The following is a 14,162-nucleotide window of genomic DNA, read 5'->3' on the forward strand; positions in this document are numbered from 1 at the left end:
GTGTTCAGAGTATGGGAAATGTTGGTTTTACTCATTTATATTTATTTAACAGGCTTTGTATACCAGCTAACCATCAAAACATCTTAGGGGAGCTTTAAATCAGAAAACATATGGAGAATGGAAAATGTTTAAGGAATATATAAGATTATATTGTAAAAATAATACCATCTTAGCAGAACTTGAATGATACGTCTGAACAAAAAGGAACGAAACAAATACTTTAGTGTAATGAATGAAAAAGGATATAGAGTAAAGCTGTGCAACAAAACCATGACAATAGAAACAGTATAATGAGAACAATTGGAAGTTTTATGCAGAAATTTTTATTTGATGGATATGATTTTGTATAAATCTTTGATTTTTTTTCTTTTCTTTCTTTCTTTTTTAATTACTTTTATGTCTTGATGGTTTCTTTTTTGGTATTTAACTTTCCTGTACTTACCTTCGTTGTACATTTGTATTTTAAAACTAATAAAGATTTACCATGAAAAAACAAAACAACAAAACAAAACATCTTAGCGTTTGATATAAAATATACATTAAAAGTACCAACAAAACCAGATGTTTAAAACAACTTAGCCTACTAACGGAAAGAATTGAAACCTAAACAAATAACCCTGTTTCATTTTGGAAGTAAAATCAGCAGATTTAAAAATACGTATCATAAAATGACATATTTAAAATACCCGTCTGGGTTAATAATAATAATAATAATAATAATAATTTATTCATTATACCCCACCCATCCAACTGGGTTGACCCAGTCACTCTGTGCAGCTTCCAACGTAATATAAAAACACAAAAAAGATTTTATTGTGCAGCAAAAACAGGCAGTTTAGTTGCTGCCACACGGAAGGGTCAATGATTACTTGAAGGTACGGAACAAACTCTATGTGGCACTTGTGAAAGTTTGTCAGATTGATGATTATAATATGAGATAACCATGTGTCCAGGCAGACATTTTCAGTAGGAGGCAAAGAGTAGAATTCCCTTCCCCCAAAGCTGTGTTTGACTCCTTGCTCCCTATAAGAGAAGCCTGAAATAATTTCCCTTTCCAATTGTGGCTTGGCTGAGATAAGCTGGAGTGGCTGGTATTCTGTACCAGAAATGAGGGCGATGGCTCCGTTGGTGCTTTTATATGGTTTTCTTATCTGCTTGACTTGTCTAGTTAATCGGCTAAATTATGTATAGAGTTTTAGCTCTTGTTTTTGTTGTTCTATTGCAGTCCTTTTACTGTAAGCCAGTTTGGCAGGATCTATGATCCAGAAGAGCAGCATTAAAAACCACTTTAAGTCTATTTACTTAAATAGCATAAAAGACATTTAACTAAATAAGCTTATTTAACACAGTCTGAGCCAAGAGAAGGGAAATACCCCCTTTTTCATTAATTTGATTTGAATATGCTAGCAACCTGTTACGTACTGAAGTTCTCACCCTGGGCCAGCAGGGGGATGCTGTGGATAGTTTTCACTCAGGTCCACATATGCAAATAAGGGAATGAAAGTGACATTCAGTGATTGGATAGTTACAGAAAGTTGTTACTGTTGCCTTGCAGTTGAGCTCTATATAAGCAGGCTGGCTGAACCCTCCAGCTCAGTTCTGTTCTGGCCTGTGAATAAACAAGAGCTGTTTGAAGAATCGCTGTGTCGTCTGACATGTTCACCCACAACTTAACACAACCGTACATAATGGTAGGAATTTTGTAAGAAAGATAATTTTAAGAATGGTAACAGGTGCAAAGTAGGTTTGCTTAACTTGATTTTAACATGCAAGGAGGTAATTTATTCCTTTCTTACTATGCTCAGGATTGTAGAGTGGAGAAGATTTGGGCAGGATCCCAGGGCATGCATGGGAAGAGGGGAGAGCAAAGATTCTCATGTGCAAGTTGAAATACTTGTGCTGACATAATGTTTAGTGGGAACTTCACTTGCATTTTTCTGTCCTAAAATGAGAAACGTTTCCAATAAATAGCCAATGTTTAAGCAATGAATGGTTGATCCTCTGTAATAAATGGTTGATCCTCAGTAATAAAAGTTTTTAATGACACAGGGTTCAGGGCCAGCTTTCCTTGGGGAAGAGTTTTGAACAAATCACCGTTTCTAGATTGTATCCAAACTAGAGTATATTTCTTTAGGTTACTGACATCCATTCCAACAAAATTTTAGCTGGCAAATGATCGAGTCAATCCAGTTTATTAAATTTATATGCACTTGCATAGGAACTAAATGTCAGTTTGCATTTATTGGTGCAGAAAGTATTGATCTGATATGTAGAGATCTTTCCTAGTCTAATTAATTCAAGAGGGTTCTGGACGTTTCTGAAAGCTTTGCTGTGTGAAAGAAACAAGCAGAAGGTTCATGATGTTTGGGTTATTCCTTCAGAGAAGCTGAGTACAGCTGGTTTAAACTGGTTGTCTTTCTGTCACGGTCATGCTGCCTATAAATGAAGGCCTAGAAGGAGCCTGGGCTTCACTTTCTCTATCTCTATGGTGTTCTGTACATTGTATGCTTAGTGAAGGTTTAGACTTATTATAAGTTATGTTAAGTTTAAGTTAAGTCCACTGCAACTGGGTTATGGACCGTGCCAATCCTGAATGTATTGGATTTGTGACCCTTATGCTCAATTGCCTTCAAGTAGCAGTAAAGCTCTGCTGGATGAAATATTAATTGCCTCTGGTCTATTTTTGGGGAATCCTGCAACATGGTTCAAGTTTCTACTCTGCTAACTATACGTTGGAATCTACTCTGGGTCAATATTGAGTAGAATTCCAAGACACTAAAAGCAGTCATTGGGGGGGGGGGCGTGTATTTAAGATGATGTGTTTTATACTGTATTTTATGCTGGTTTTTGTTGCATCAATTGTCTTAAATTTGTTGTTAGCTGCCCTGAGCCAGATTTTCTGAACTGGGAAGGGCGGGGTATAAATAAAATTTATTATTATTTATTATTAACAGCGCATGTCTTGTCTTGCAGGTGCCATGCAGCCCGATTGCTGTGGTGGCCAGAACTGAAAGCCATGGCTAGAATTCTTTAGGACACACATTCTGGACAACATCACACAATAAGCCATCTCGGAGAGCAATCTTGCCTGGGAGAAGAAGCTGCTCTTGCCAAGGACAGTTGCCCAGCTGCCATGGCTAGCAAAAGGAAATCGACCACTCCATGTATGGTTCGAGCATCTGACGCCATTGAGCAGGAAGTTCCCAAGGACTGTAGCATGGGAAGGGAAGCAACCAGCACTCCAGAGCAGGATGCGAGCAATGGTTTGGTGGCCGGTAAGGAGAGCTGCGAAAATGACTGTGAGGTGATCGAAGGGAAATCCTCCCCGGCCAACCCAGCCAGGAAACCCCTCGGAGGCTACGAATGTAAGTACTGCCCCTATTCCACGCAGAATCTGAACGAGTTCACAGAGCACATAGACACCCAGCACCCCAACGTCATCCTCAACCCCCTGTACGTGTGCGCCGAGTGCAACTTCACAACCAAAAAGTACGATTCCTTATCCGAACACAACGCCAAACTCCACCCGGGAGAGAACAACTTCAAGCTCAAGTTGATCAAGCTCAACAACCAGACCGTCCTAGAGCAGTCCATTGAGGCGGCGAGCAACTCTGTTGCTGTGGAAACCCCCGAAATCGAGGTGGTTCCTGTCGGGCCTAGCGGTACAAGCAAGACCACCCCAGTGATTAACGTTGGGAAGCCTAAAGTCGAAGGCAGGAAAGTTTCTTTAGAGAACCACCTGGATGGGATCCCTCACCTGATTACGGAGGCCACAGAGCCTATCACATGCATTAACGGAGCAGAGCTCCTCCACGATATCCTGGCCCATGTGATGCCCTCTGTGCAGCTCCCGCCGAACATCAGCCTGGTTCCCAAAGTCCCCGTGCCGCTGAACAGTACCAAATACAATTCCGCACTGGACACCAACACAACCATGATCAGCTCCTTCAACAAGTTTCCGTACCCGACGCAGGCAGAGTTGTCGTGGTTGACGGCCGCGTCCAAGCACCCTGAGGAGCAGATCCGGATTTGGTTTGCCACCCAGCGTCTGAAGCACGGCATCAGCTGGTCTCCGGAAGAGGTGGAGGAGGCAAGGAAGAAGATGTTCAACGGCACTATCCAACCAGCGGCCCAGACCATTGCCGTTCTACCCGCTCACGTCGCCGCTGCAAAAATGCCGCAGCCGATGATCCAGACGGCTGTGCCTTGCCAGATACTTAGCCAGACCGGCCTGGTTTTGACGCAAGTATCAAACGGGTCCAATGTTTCCCCCATTGCCCTTGCCATGGCGGCCAACCAAGGGCAGAAACGGAGCATGCAGGCCCAGAAGGCAGTCCCAGAAGTCAAGCGCCCGCACGTTGTGGCCCCGGAGGTCTTGTCCAAACAGATTGCCCCCGCTGCTCCGACGAGCACGACCACAGTGCCCTTGTCTCCTGCGCTGCTGGCGAATGACCGCAAGAAGACCAAGGAGCAAATAGCAGCCCTGAAGGCGAGTTTTATTGTCAGCCAGTTCCCTGATAACGCGGAAGTGTACAGGCTGATAGAAGTCACGGGCCTCTCCCGAAGCGAGATCAAGAAGTGGTTCAGCGACCACCGATACCGGAGCCAGCGAGGGATTGTCCACATCACGAGCGAGTCGCTAGCCAAGGACCAGGTGGCTCTTGTGGCTGCAAGGCAGGCGCGGAACTATAATCCATACCCGGACTTCACTTTCCAGAAGTTCAAAGGAAAATCCAGAGAACAGCTGGCGGTCCTTGAAGAAAGCTTTATCAAGAGTTCTTTTCCAACCCAAAGCGAGTTGGAAAGGCTCCGGAATGAAGCCTGCATGACTAGTCGAGAGGTTGAGGCCTGGTTCTCCGAGCGCAGAAAGCTCAGGGATAATATGGAACAAGCCGTCTTGGACTCGATGGGGCCGAGCGTAAAGAATAAGGAGGAAGGGGTTTCCAACGGTGCCATCGGTCCAACAGAGCAGTTTGACGTCTCCCAGGCAGCGACCTCTTTGTCCAGGTGCTCAACGGCATTTGCCCCAAGTAGCCAAGAGCAGGCGCACCTGCTGAAGACCACATTTGCGAGGACGCAGTGGCCGACTCCACAGGAGTATGACGAGTTGGCGGCTCAGACGGGGCTCACGAGGACTGAAATAGTGCGTTGGTTCAAAGAGAACAGGAGCTGCCTACGAACCGGGACGCTAAAATGGCTGGACCAATACCAGCAGCAGTATGCCGTCGACGGATATGACGAGGCAAAAGGACCAGCAGCCACCGAGACGGCGAGTAGCAGTAGTGAGGGGGTTCAGCAACCCAGTAAAGAGCTTCAGAAGCCAGAGAAGCAGGACATAGAGGGCCTGGAGAAATCTGAATGCAGTGACCGAGGTAGTCAAGGCAATAACGAGAACAAGGGAAATGTGAGTTGGGTGGAAGTCACCATCGACGATGACGATGACGCTTTGGACTGTATGGACAGCTGGGGTCAAGCAGCACCGGGAAGCAAAGCAGGTTTTGATTCTGAAAGTATACCTGGCGATACCTCTCACACCTAAGACAGGTAATGATGGGGATTGTTTGTTGACCTAACACTGGCCATGGTCCTCCTTGGCTCAACGTTCTAATTCAGGGGTTGCATCCAGATATAGCAGCTTCCACTTGTGCAGCAGGACTTCCTCCTCCCCACCCCCACAGTTCCCAGATCTGCTCTGAAGTGTTAGAGGAACATCAACACACTTGCAGACGGTGGTGTGCAATCAGTGGACATGGGGAACTAGGCTTGCCCCCCAAATGTTCCTGGTAAATTAGAGTACAGTCATATCTCTTGTTACTTTTGCTTCATGTTATGTTTTTTCAGGTTGCATCCCGCGGCGACCCGGAAGTACCGGAAAGGGTTACTTCTGGGTTTTGATGCTCGCGCATGCGCAGACGCACAAAATGACATCATGCGCAGAAGCGGGAATCGCAACCCACGCGTGCGCAGACGCACCGCTGCGGGTGCGTTCCTTTCATGTTGCAAACGGGCCTCTGGAATGGATCCTGTTCGCAACCAGGGGTACCACTGTATTAAAGTATTAAAGCCTGGCACTTCCTTCCCAAAGCCTGGGAAGCTTCTGTGTCATGCTTCGACAGGGTCCAAGAGCCCTTCTGCCACCTCCCCAAAGCCTGTCCTGCTTTGGGAAGGAGGCAGGAGGGCTGCAACATCTTGTCGGAGGCCTGGCACCTTTTCCCCAAAGCCCAGGCAGCTTCTGCCCATCTTAGGGAGGGAGAAGTGATGCTCACGCACTCAACACGCCTGGCAAATTTCAAACGCCACATGTATTTGGCTGTAGATTGGAATCGAGAAAAATATTGACCTGTTTTATATGCTTGGGAAACAGCAGCCTCTGCTTTTCAGATCCACCTTAACTGATTAATCATAATCCAAGGAGTCTCCCAATTCTCTGTGTGTGTATTTTGATTTCATTTATCTGCCCCTGGCTTAGTGCCTTTTTAAACACTCCTCATTGCTGAAAATGCAAGCTTAGGCCCTCTAGTGGGAAAAACATACAAACTCTGACATGCTTATTAACATGGTCTCATCATGCTTTCGGGACACCATCCAGCAAAGAATTGGTAACACTTAAAGTCAGCATGTTTGCTATTGAAAATATTGTATTGTATTGTTTGTAAGCTGGGGTCAGGTACTAAAGATTTCTTTTTGATTGTAGGGTATCTTAACGCAGTTGCCACAGGAACTGCACACAGTGGACCCCTGTAAAGGGCTGCTTAGTACCAGACAGAAATCTGAAAAATTAATTTGGTTAGCTTCAGCATTCTCCTTACTATTTCTGTTAGTAAAATTGGGAGTTTTCTGTGCCCAGGTGGGCACAGTATGGCTTAATAAGGCAAGCACAGAATGCAGGGAATGAGAGGTGACGGGTGCGGATCACATGCAATACGCCAGGTGTGTTGCGCAGGTCTATCCTTTGGCAAGCATTTGGCATCCAGGTAACTTACTGGGGGCGAGAAGAGATGCTGTCTCTTACAAATACAGTCATACCTCGGGTTACAGAAGCTTCAGGTTGTGCTTTTTCAGGTTACGGACACACCGAAACCCGGAAGTACCGGAACGGGTTACTTCTGGGTTTCGGCAGTCGCGTATGCGCAGAAGCGCTAAATTGTGCTTTGCAGATGCGCCAAATTGCAACCTGCCCATGCACAGACGCGACGCTGGGGGTTGCGAACGTGCCTCCCGCACGGATCACGTTCGTAACCTGAGCGTCCACTGTACACTCCTCTGCAAGCTTGCTCAGAAATAAGCCTTGCTGAGTCCAACAGGGATTTAATTCCCAGGTAAGTGTGTGTAGATTTGCAGCCAGGCAGAGCAACCCAGTAAGGGAGAATGAAGATGACTTCTTTTTACGGAAGCTTTTTATGGGCTCCAGCCGTTGTTTGTTTGTTTTTAAATCCTTACCACTGGTCTTGGTGCAAGGGGAAATTAAGTATGTCACTTCCAGGGCTGGCATACACCCTCCCCTGCAAAAATAAATAAAATTATGGGCATGTCTAAATGAATCCAGCCACTCCAAAGCCTTCCCCTACACACACAGCTATATTTGTTTCAATCCAGGTAAGAAGACCCATTGAATTTCATGTACCTGAGTTAGTGCCCCACAGCCAAAAAGCACAAAGGAGGATTGTTGCTGGTGTGCAAACTATGTTCCGTTTTGCAAAATAATAACCGTATTCCGTGCACTCGTTTGTTTATCTGTCATAGGCATATCATTCAGCTTTCTAGACCTATATTTCCACTCTTTGGGAGTACGCCGTCACTGACCCTGGGAGCAAGCAGGATCTTCGGAAGCAGGGAAATCCAACGGGTTTTGCCTCCCGGTTCAAGGCACGTGGGTACAGTTGCGGTGGAGAAAGGACAGTCCTGGGAGCATCACTACAGATCTCACGGTGCCAAATTTCCACCAGGGGACTTTACTAACAAGGGCCCTTGTACATAGGTTTTTTCCCGCAGCGTCCAACTTGCTTGCCTCCCATTGTAACTTCCCATGTACAACGTGGAGATGTCTCGCTGCCTTTCCTGGCTGGTGCGTACGCTGTGGATTCTCATTGCCATCTCGAGGTCGCGATTTGGCTTATCGGTTTTCTTGAAAATTAGTTACCGCTGCGTCTACATCCATGACGACTTGGAAACCTTTTTGGCCTCCTGCACGTTTCTAAAGATGTTTTTCTATTTTCGCAGAGAGAGTTTACCCACCTCAACACATTTTTACCTGTTCAGTCTAGGGCTAGCTGCTCGTTGTGACTTTCTCAAGAGCCTTTTATTTGCAGTTGGCTCCCTTTTGTTCCTCTGCATGCAGGAAAAGCAGCAAAAACATTTGTCCAGGAGAGACAGCCGATCTCTTTAACGCATCCTGCATTTCACCATTTGCCAAAACATCTGGATTATGGAGCTCCAGAGTTGTTGACAGTACGCCTTGGCTTGTTCTAAGCACCTTTTTCTACTACATGTAGTACAATCCTTTTAAAAAAAAAAAAGACTTTACAATGGAGGGCTTAAGCTTCTTAATAACCGAACTTGCTCATAATTCTTTGTTTGGTGCAAATACAGAGACTTATTTTTGTCAGCCTTAGGTGCTCTAGTGCACAACGTGGTTTCTTGAACCCTCAGCCACTACATCTTTCCTTTGTTTCTAGGTCCTCAGAATGCACTTTTGTTCTCCAAATAACTGCTGAGAGAGGGGACGAACTGTCTTATTGGGTAGCGGTCAAATGGTGAAGTTGCTTTGGTTTGGAGAGACGGATCCATTTCCTATCCCAACATACACTGCACAAATCTAATTGCTAGGGAGTTTGAATTAAAACAAAACACTTTTCTAACTTTTTGCTTGTTTGTTGTAACTCAGTAAAACAAAGGCTTTAATGTTTTTGGTAAGCTTTTCCTCTTGTCTCTCTTTCTTTTTTTAAAATGCAACATCTTCCTCATGCTGCTAAGTAGCTTTAAATACAGCATAGCATGCCTGCTCTTGAATGCTGAGTGGCAGCTTAAAGAAAAAATAAAAAAATTCCTTCCTGTAGCACCTTAAAGACCAACTAAGTTAGTTCTTGGTATAAGCTTTCGTGTGCATGCACACTTCTTCAGATACACGAAAGCTTATACCAAGAACTAACTTAGTTGGTCTTTAAGGTGCTACAGGAAGGAATTTTTTTATTTTGACTATGGCAGACCAACACGGCTACCTATCTGTAGCTTAAAGAAAGTTATCCGGGAAGAAGCAAGGCCTACTGTCATTCACAGCCATTATTTTGCCAGCCGGATTCAGAGACATTGAAATCCCTCTGCTATCATTCTCTATAGTCAGAGGGAAGAACCTTTTTTCCCCTCTCTCGGGCTTCCATTGCCTTGGGAGAAAATGGGCAGGGATGGAAAATGGATGTGCGCACACCCTTAAAATAGACACACCCCACCCACACACCCCTCAAGTGCACAAACACCAAGTTTCCAATCGGATGATGAATGAGAAAGGACCAATTTTCACCCTCAGTCTAGCATGCAAGGAGGTCTCAACTTCGTCACCCAGCATGCAGCAAGCAGGGTGAAATTTAGGGTGCGGATTGGAGCTTGGACAGGTGATGAGGCCTGACAGGCCAGAAGTTTCCCAGGCATGTTTTGCATCGTGGATGGGGACCCTCAGGCAAAAGGGCCAAATGGAGCCTTTCACTCCTGTCTGGCCCTATCTCTGGGTCATGTATTCTCCCCCTTGCCTTGCTTTGCAGCCTCTTGAGAGTCTCTGCCTGGTTAGAATATTTCCTTAAACACTGGTGCTTCTTGCTTGCCTGAATGGAAGGTAGAGGAGCATGTGAAGAAACTAGCTTACTATAAGAAGGTACATCCTTCTTTTGCTCCTGCCCAGGATTGGGAGCGGGCACAAAAGGATGCTGAATGGCACCTGTGGAAAGAATTCTATGGATACTGCCACATGTCCTCTCATCCATAGGCTTGGCACGAGGAAGGGTTTTTCTCACAGCCTACAGATGGAATACAGATGGGACACGGGTGGCGCTGTGGGTTAAACCACAGAGCCTAGGACTTGCCGATCAGAAGGTCAGCGGTTCGAATCCCCACGACGAGGTGAGCTCCCGTTGCTCGGTCCCTGCTCCTGCCAACCTAGTAGTTCGAAAGCACATCAAAGTGCAAGTAGATAAATAGGTACCACTCCGGTGGGAAGGTAAACGGTGTTTCCGTGCGCTGCTCTGGTTTGCCAGAAGCGGCTTAGTCATGCTGGCCACATGACCTGGAAGCTGTACGCCGGCTCCCTCGACCAGTAAAGCGAGATAAGCGCCACAACCCCAGAGTCGGTCACGACTGGACCTAATGGTCAGGGGTCCCTTTACCTTTACAGATGGAGCAATGCCGGAATTGCTCAAAGATGGCCTTAGACAATGCATCTTTTAATGACCCGATATTACTACTCGGCTACATAGGACGTTTTGCAAGGTTGACCAAGACACAATGTAGGAAGAGCTCCCTGAGAAGTTGGCAACAATAATCTACTGCCCTGTGGGGAATTTTTACCGCTTTGTGAGAACAGCGGTATTCAATTTATGGCTGGGGGAGCACCTACAAAGCTCTCCTGCGGTTGCACAGTGAAGTCGAAGGCATGCAAAGCGGAAACAAATTCAGTGTCAGACAGGTTTCTAGAGTTTTACATCTTTAATTTAAAACTTTGCCAAGAACCAAAAAAAAAAAAAAAAAAGGTTACAAAAAGAGAAATTATCTACAAAAAGAAGTACTCATTTCGTAACAGAAGCTGCCGGTGGCAGTTTGAGAGTGAGGAGGGAAAAGTGCTTCAGGTGAACAAAAACCAAAGTAGTGCGAAGTGCCCAAAATTGAGCTTCTAACATCCAGGAAAGGCACATGGTATTGATCTAGGATGGACACCAGGCTTGGATATGCACCAGTTGCATGTGGACGGCTAACATGCTAGTGAGAAGGCAGGCTAGAAGTCTTCCTGCTGTGTTCCCTATGTGCAGAGATGCAGGGACACATTCTGATAGCCAAATCCAGCTTTGAGAAGAACTGGTCTTCCACGAGACTAGACCACTGCAAAAATCAACATGGGCTCAGGGAGGAAAAGGAGAATGTCACTGGCTTAGGTGTTCGCTAATCAAGCCACCCCTCACATGCACTGCAACATGGTACAATTGCTGTACCATATGCCCTTCCTGAATATCTGACTTTTGCTTTAAGATTATGGTGCAGACAGAAATTTCAGACACTGAATCTGCCCCCTTCTCTGCTCCTCTGGTGTGTTTTATACTTGTAAAAGGGGTGGAAATCATTGCTCCGTTCAGGATGACCTAGCAGCTTCCTGCAGAACTAGGAGCTTGGGCTGGTAGGACAGCAATCCTCGTGGCTTAAGAGCCAAGCTACAGGTTCCCTTTAAAAACATGCTTGGTTCTTTGAGCATCAGCAACCACTGCAAGCAGATGAGGGGTGTTGCTTTTCCCTTTCTGCTGCCAGGGTTCAAGTGAGAAGCTGTGCAATGCAGGCTTAATAATGGTCCTTGTTGGCTACACAAGATTGGCAGGGCTGCTGCCATTCAGCATCGGGGGAATGGATCTGTTAAAACAGTGCAAGAGATCTCTTAAATTAGAGCCATGCTAACCATTCAGAAGTAGTAGTATTTCCAACAGAGGCGGAGAACTGAATGAGTGGATTCCTCCACCTTCACAAAGACCCAAAAATATCCCTGGCTTTGGAATGCTAGCTTGCCAAGGAGCAATTATGAAAGCTATGGAAAGCTATTCTTACTCCCTCTTCCCCTTCATGGAGTACTTCCTACATAAGAACATATTAAGAGCTGCGATTTCCCACCTACATTATGAAGTTGGCTGCACCTCGGGCTTAAAATGGATGCGTTGATTAGCTCTATGATCAGTATAGCTATGGGGTTGTAGCCAATTAGATTTGACTCAGAGTAGACTCATCAGAATTAATGGACCCAAATTAGTCATGTCTGTTCATGGATTTCACTTTGGTTGTAATCCAGTGTTCCATTCTACAAAATGGTCTTTGGGGGAAACTCAGCTTATTGTACAGACCAACCACAATACCTCACGCAATACAGAGACCAGTTTCTCCTAGAATGCAGAGAAGACAAAATCCCAATCCTTAGAAGTATTCACAATGAGATCCTGTTTTTAGAACCTGGGTTGGGGTAACATTCAAAATTTACACAGTAGGAAAAGAGAACAAGCAGCCTTGGGCAAAGAACTGCATACACAGCTGAAACTTTTGCTTTCTGGTTTCAGTACAACTGTTCCCACTGCTGAAGAGGCAAGCCTGGAGTGCAATGTTAAGAAGCTGCTTGACTCTTTGCCAATGGAACCTGTTGTGTGAATGAACAGCAAGCAAAGCTATACTGTCACCGTGCACATGGGGACAGCCAATTCACAAAACCACCAGGATTAATTCATGACAATATGCTGTAGGACTTTGGATTCCCACGTGCTACAAGCCAGAATTAATGACAAATACATTATGGCCTTGGGGAAATGCCACCTTTTTTATTACAAATATGTATTTTTAAATCAAGCAAGAGCCACCGGAAGGTTTATTACCATGAGGACACTGCTAAATGATTTCTTAATCTATACGTTTTTCCACTATCAAGACACATAATTGCAAGGTTTCTGTTTTCCTCAATGAAGACTGCCGCAAAATCTGGTGAAAATATCGCTCTCTCGCCAACCCCACCCCAGTTGAGTAGACAAATATACACAGAGCAAGGATAGACAACACAATGCCCTCCAAATGCAGTTGGCCCTGATGAGGGGCCAACAACATCTTGAGGGTGCCCCATTGGCACCCCTTTGATGCATGGAGAAATATCAGTAGCAACTGCAACCCAAAGCATTCATAATCACTTCTACAGCACTTTCCATGTTTGCAGTGCTATGGAAAGAGTGCCTACTTTGCGCAGCTGGGTGAAATGTTTTGCAGTCCCATTTTGCAGGTGGGAACACAAGTAAGCACAACCTGGTGTGGTTTGCTTGGGGATGGGGGAGAGAGGAGGAGGAAGAGGAACGAACCAGCGGATTGGGAGGGCAAGGTTAGGTCTGCTTTCTCCTCCCTCTATCCAAATACCGTATTTTTCGCTCTATAAGACGCACCAGACCACAAGACGCACCTAGTTTTTGGAGGAGGAAAACAAGAAAAAAATATTCTGAATCTCAGAAGCCAGAACAGCAAGAGAGATCACTGCACAGTGAAAGCAGCAATCCCTCTTGCTGTTCTGGCTTCTGTGATAGCTGCGCAGTCTGCATTCGCTCCATAAGACGCACACACATTTCCCCTTACTTTTTAGGAGAGAAAAAGTGAGTCTTATAGAGCAAAAAATACGGTATCTCCAGTGTCACCCCACATAAAACAGTCATCAGTCGTTTGATACCCATTACTCGTATTATAATTGAGTAGCTTAACTTGCAATGAAGGTTACTACTGAACATTCGCAGGTACCCAAATTTTCTTCCAGGATGAGAAATGTTGAAGCACCGGTTGGTCGGGAGTCTTGTTTGAAAACACAAAATAATTTTTGCTAACTCTCCAACTTTGTTTTTCACGGCTTGCCTTCCCCTTTACAAGATACAAACCCAAGCATGATTGCCTTACAGATTCCAAAGAACTGAGTTTTGTCTCAGTCCTATGCATGTTATTTACTCAGAAGTAAGCCCCACCAAGTGAGTGTGTGCACAGGACTGGCATTAAAGTGCCCCCAATCTACAGCTGAAGAGGCAGAGGCATTTAGATGGCCGCAGCAAAAATTTCCCAAGAGAGCTAGCGCTCTGCCTCAGTGGCCTAGGTTCGCATCTCCTCCAGTCAAAACACATATCTGATGCCTTACACAGGAAATTTTAGGCTCTGATCCTGCTAAATAAATACCAACATAGTTATCAATACCCGAAGAGCTCCTGCTAGTTAGTATTACAGCAAACTCTGAAGTAACCCTTTTTACCACCACTTACTGTGTTGGACAATTCTCTGACCCAAGGAGTAGATTCTTACTGGACTGTAGGGCTCTTACGCAAAGAAAGGCGTGAAATTCAGATGCAACAACATAAAATTCACCTGAGGAGAGGTTGGTAAAAGAAAATACACTGTGCTAGACAATATTAAAAATA

The 14,162-nt window shown here is 45.3% G+C and overlaps 1 protein-coding gene across 3 annotated transcripts in view; it reads left to right on the forward strand.

Moving 5' to 3' along the window:
- Positions 1–8,913, forward strand: part of ZHX2 (zinc fingers and homeoboxes 2) — a 51,096-nt gene extending 42,183 nt beyond the window's left edge. For all 3 annotated transcript variants that reach the window (XM_081204533.1, XM_081204532.1, XM_081204531.1), the window contains 2 exons: positions 2,974–5,544; positions 7,744–8,913. In XM_081204533.1, the coding sequence (XP_081060659.1) occupies positions 3,134–5,539 (2,406 nt within the window). In that variant the 5' untranslated portion in view covers positions 2,974–3,133 and the 3' untranslated portion in view covers positions 5,540–5,544; positions 7,744–8,913. The remainder of the gene's footprint in view (positions 1–2,973; positions 5,545–7,743) is intronic.
- The last annotated feature ends 5,249 nt before the right edge of the window (positions 8,914–14,162 follow it).

The sequence above is a fragment of the Podarcis bocagei genome, assembly GCF_964188305.1.
Source record: "Podarcis bocagei genome assembly, chromosome: 8".
Classification (NCBI taxonomy): domain Eukaryota; kingdom Metazoa; phylum Chordata; class Lepidosauria; order Squamata; family Lacertidae; genus Podarcis; species Podarcis bocagei.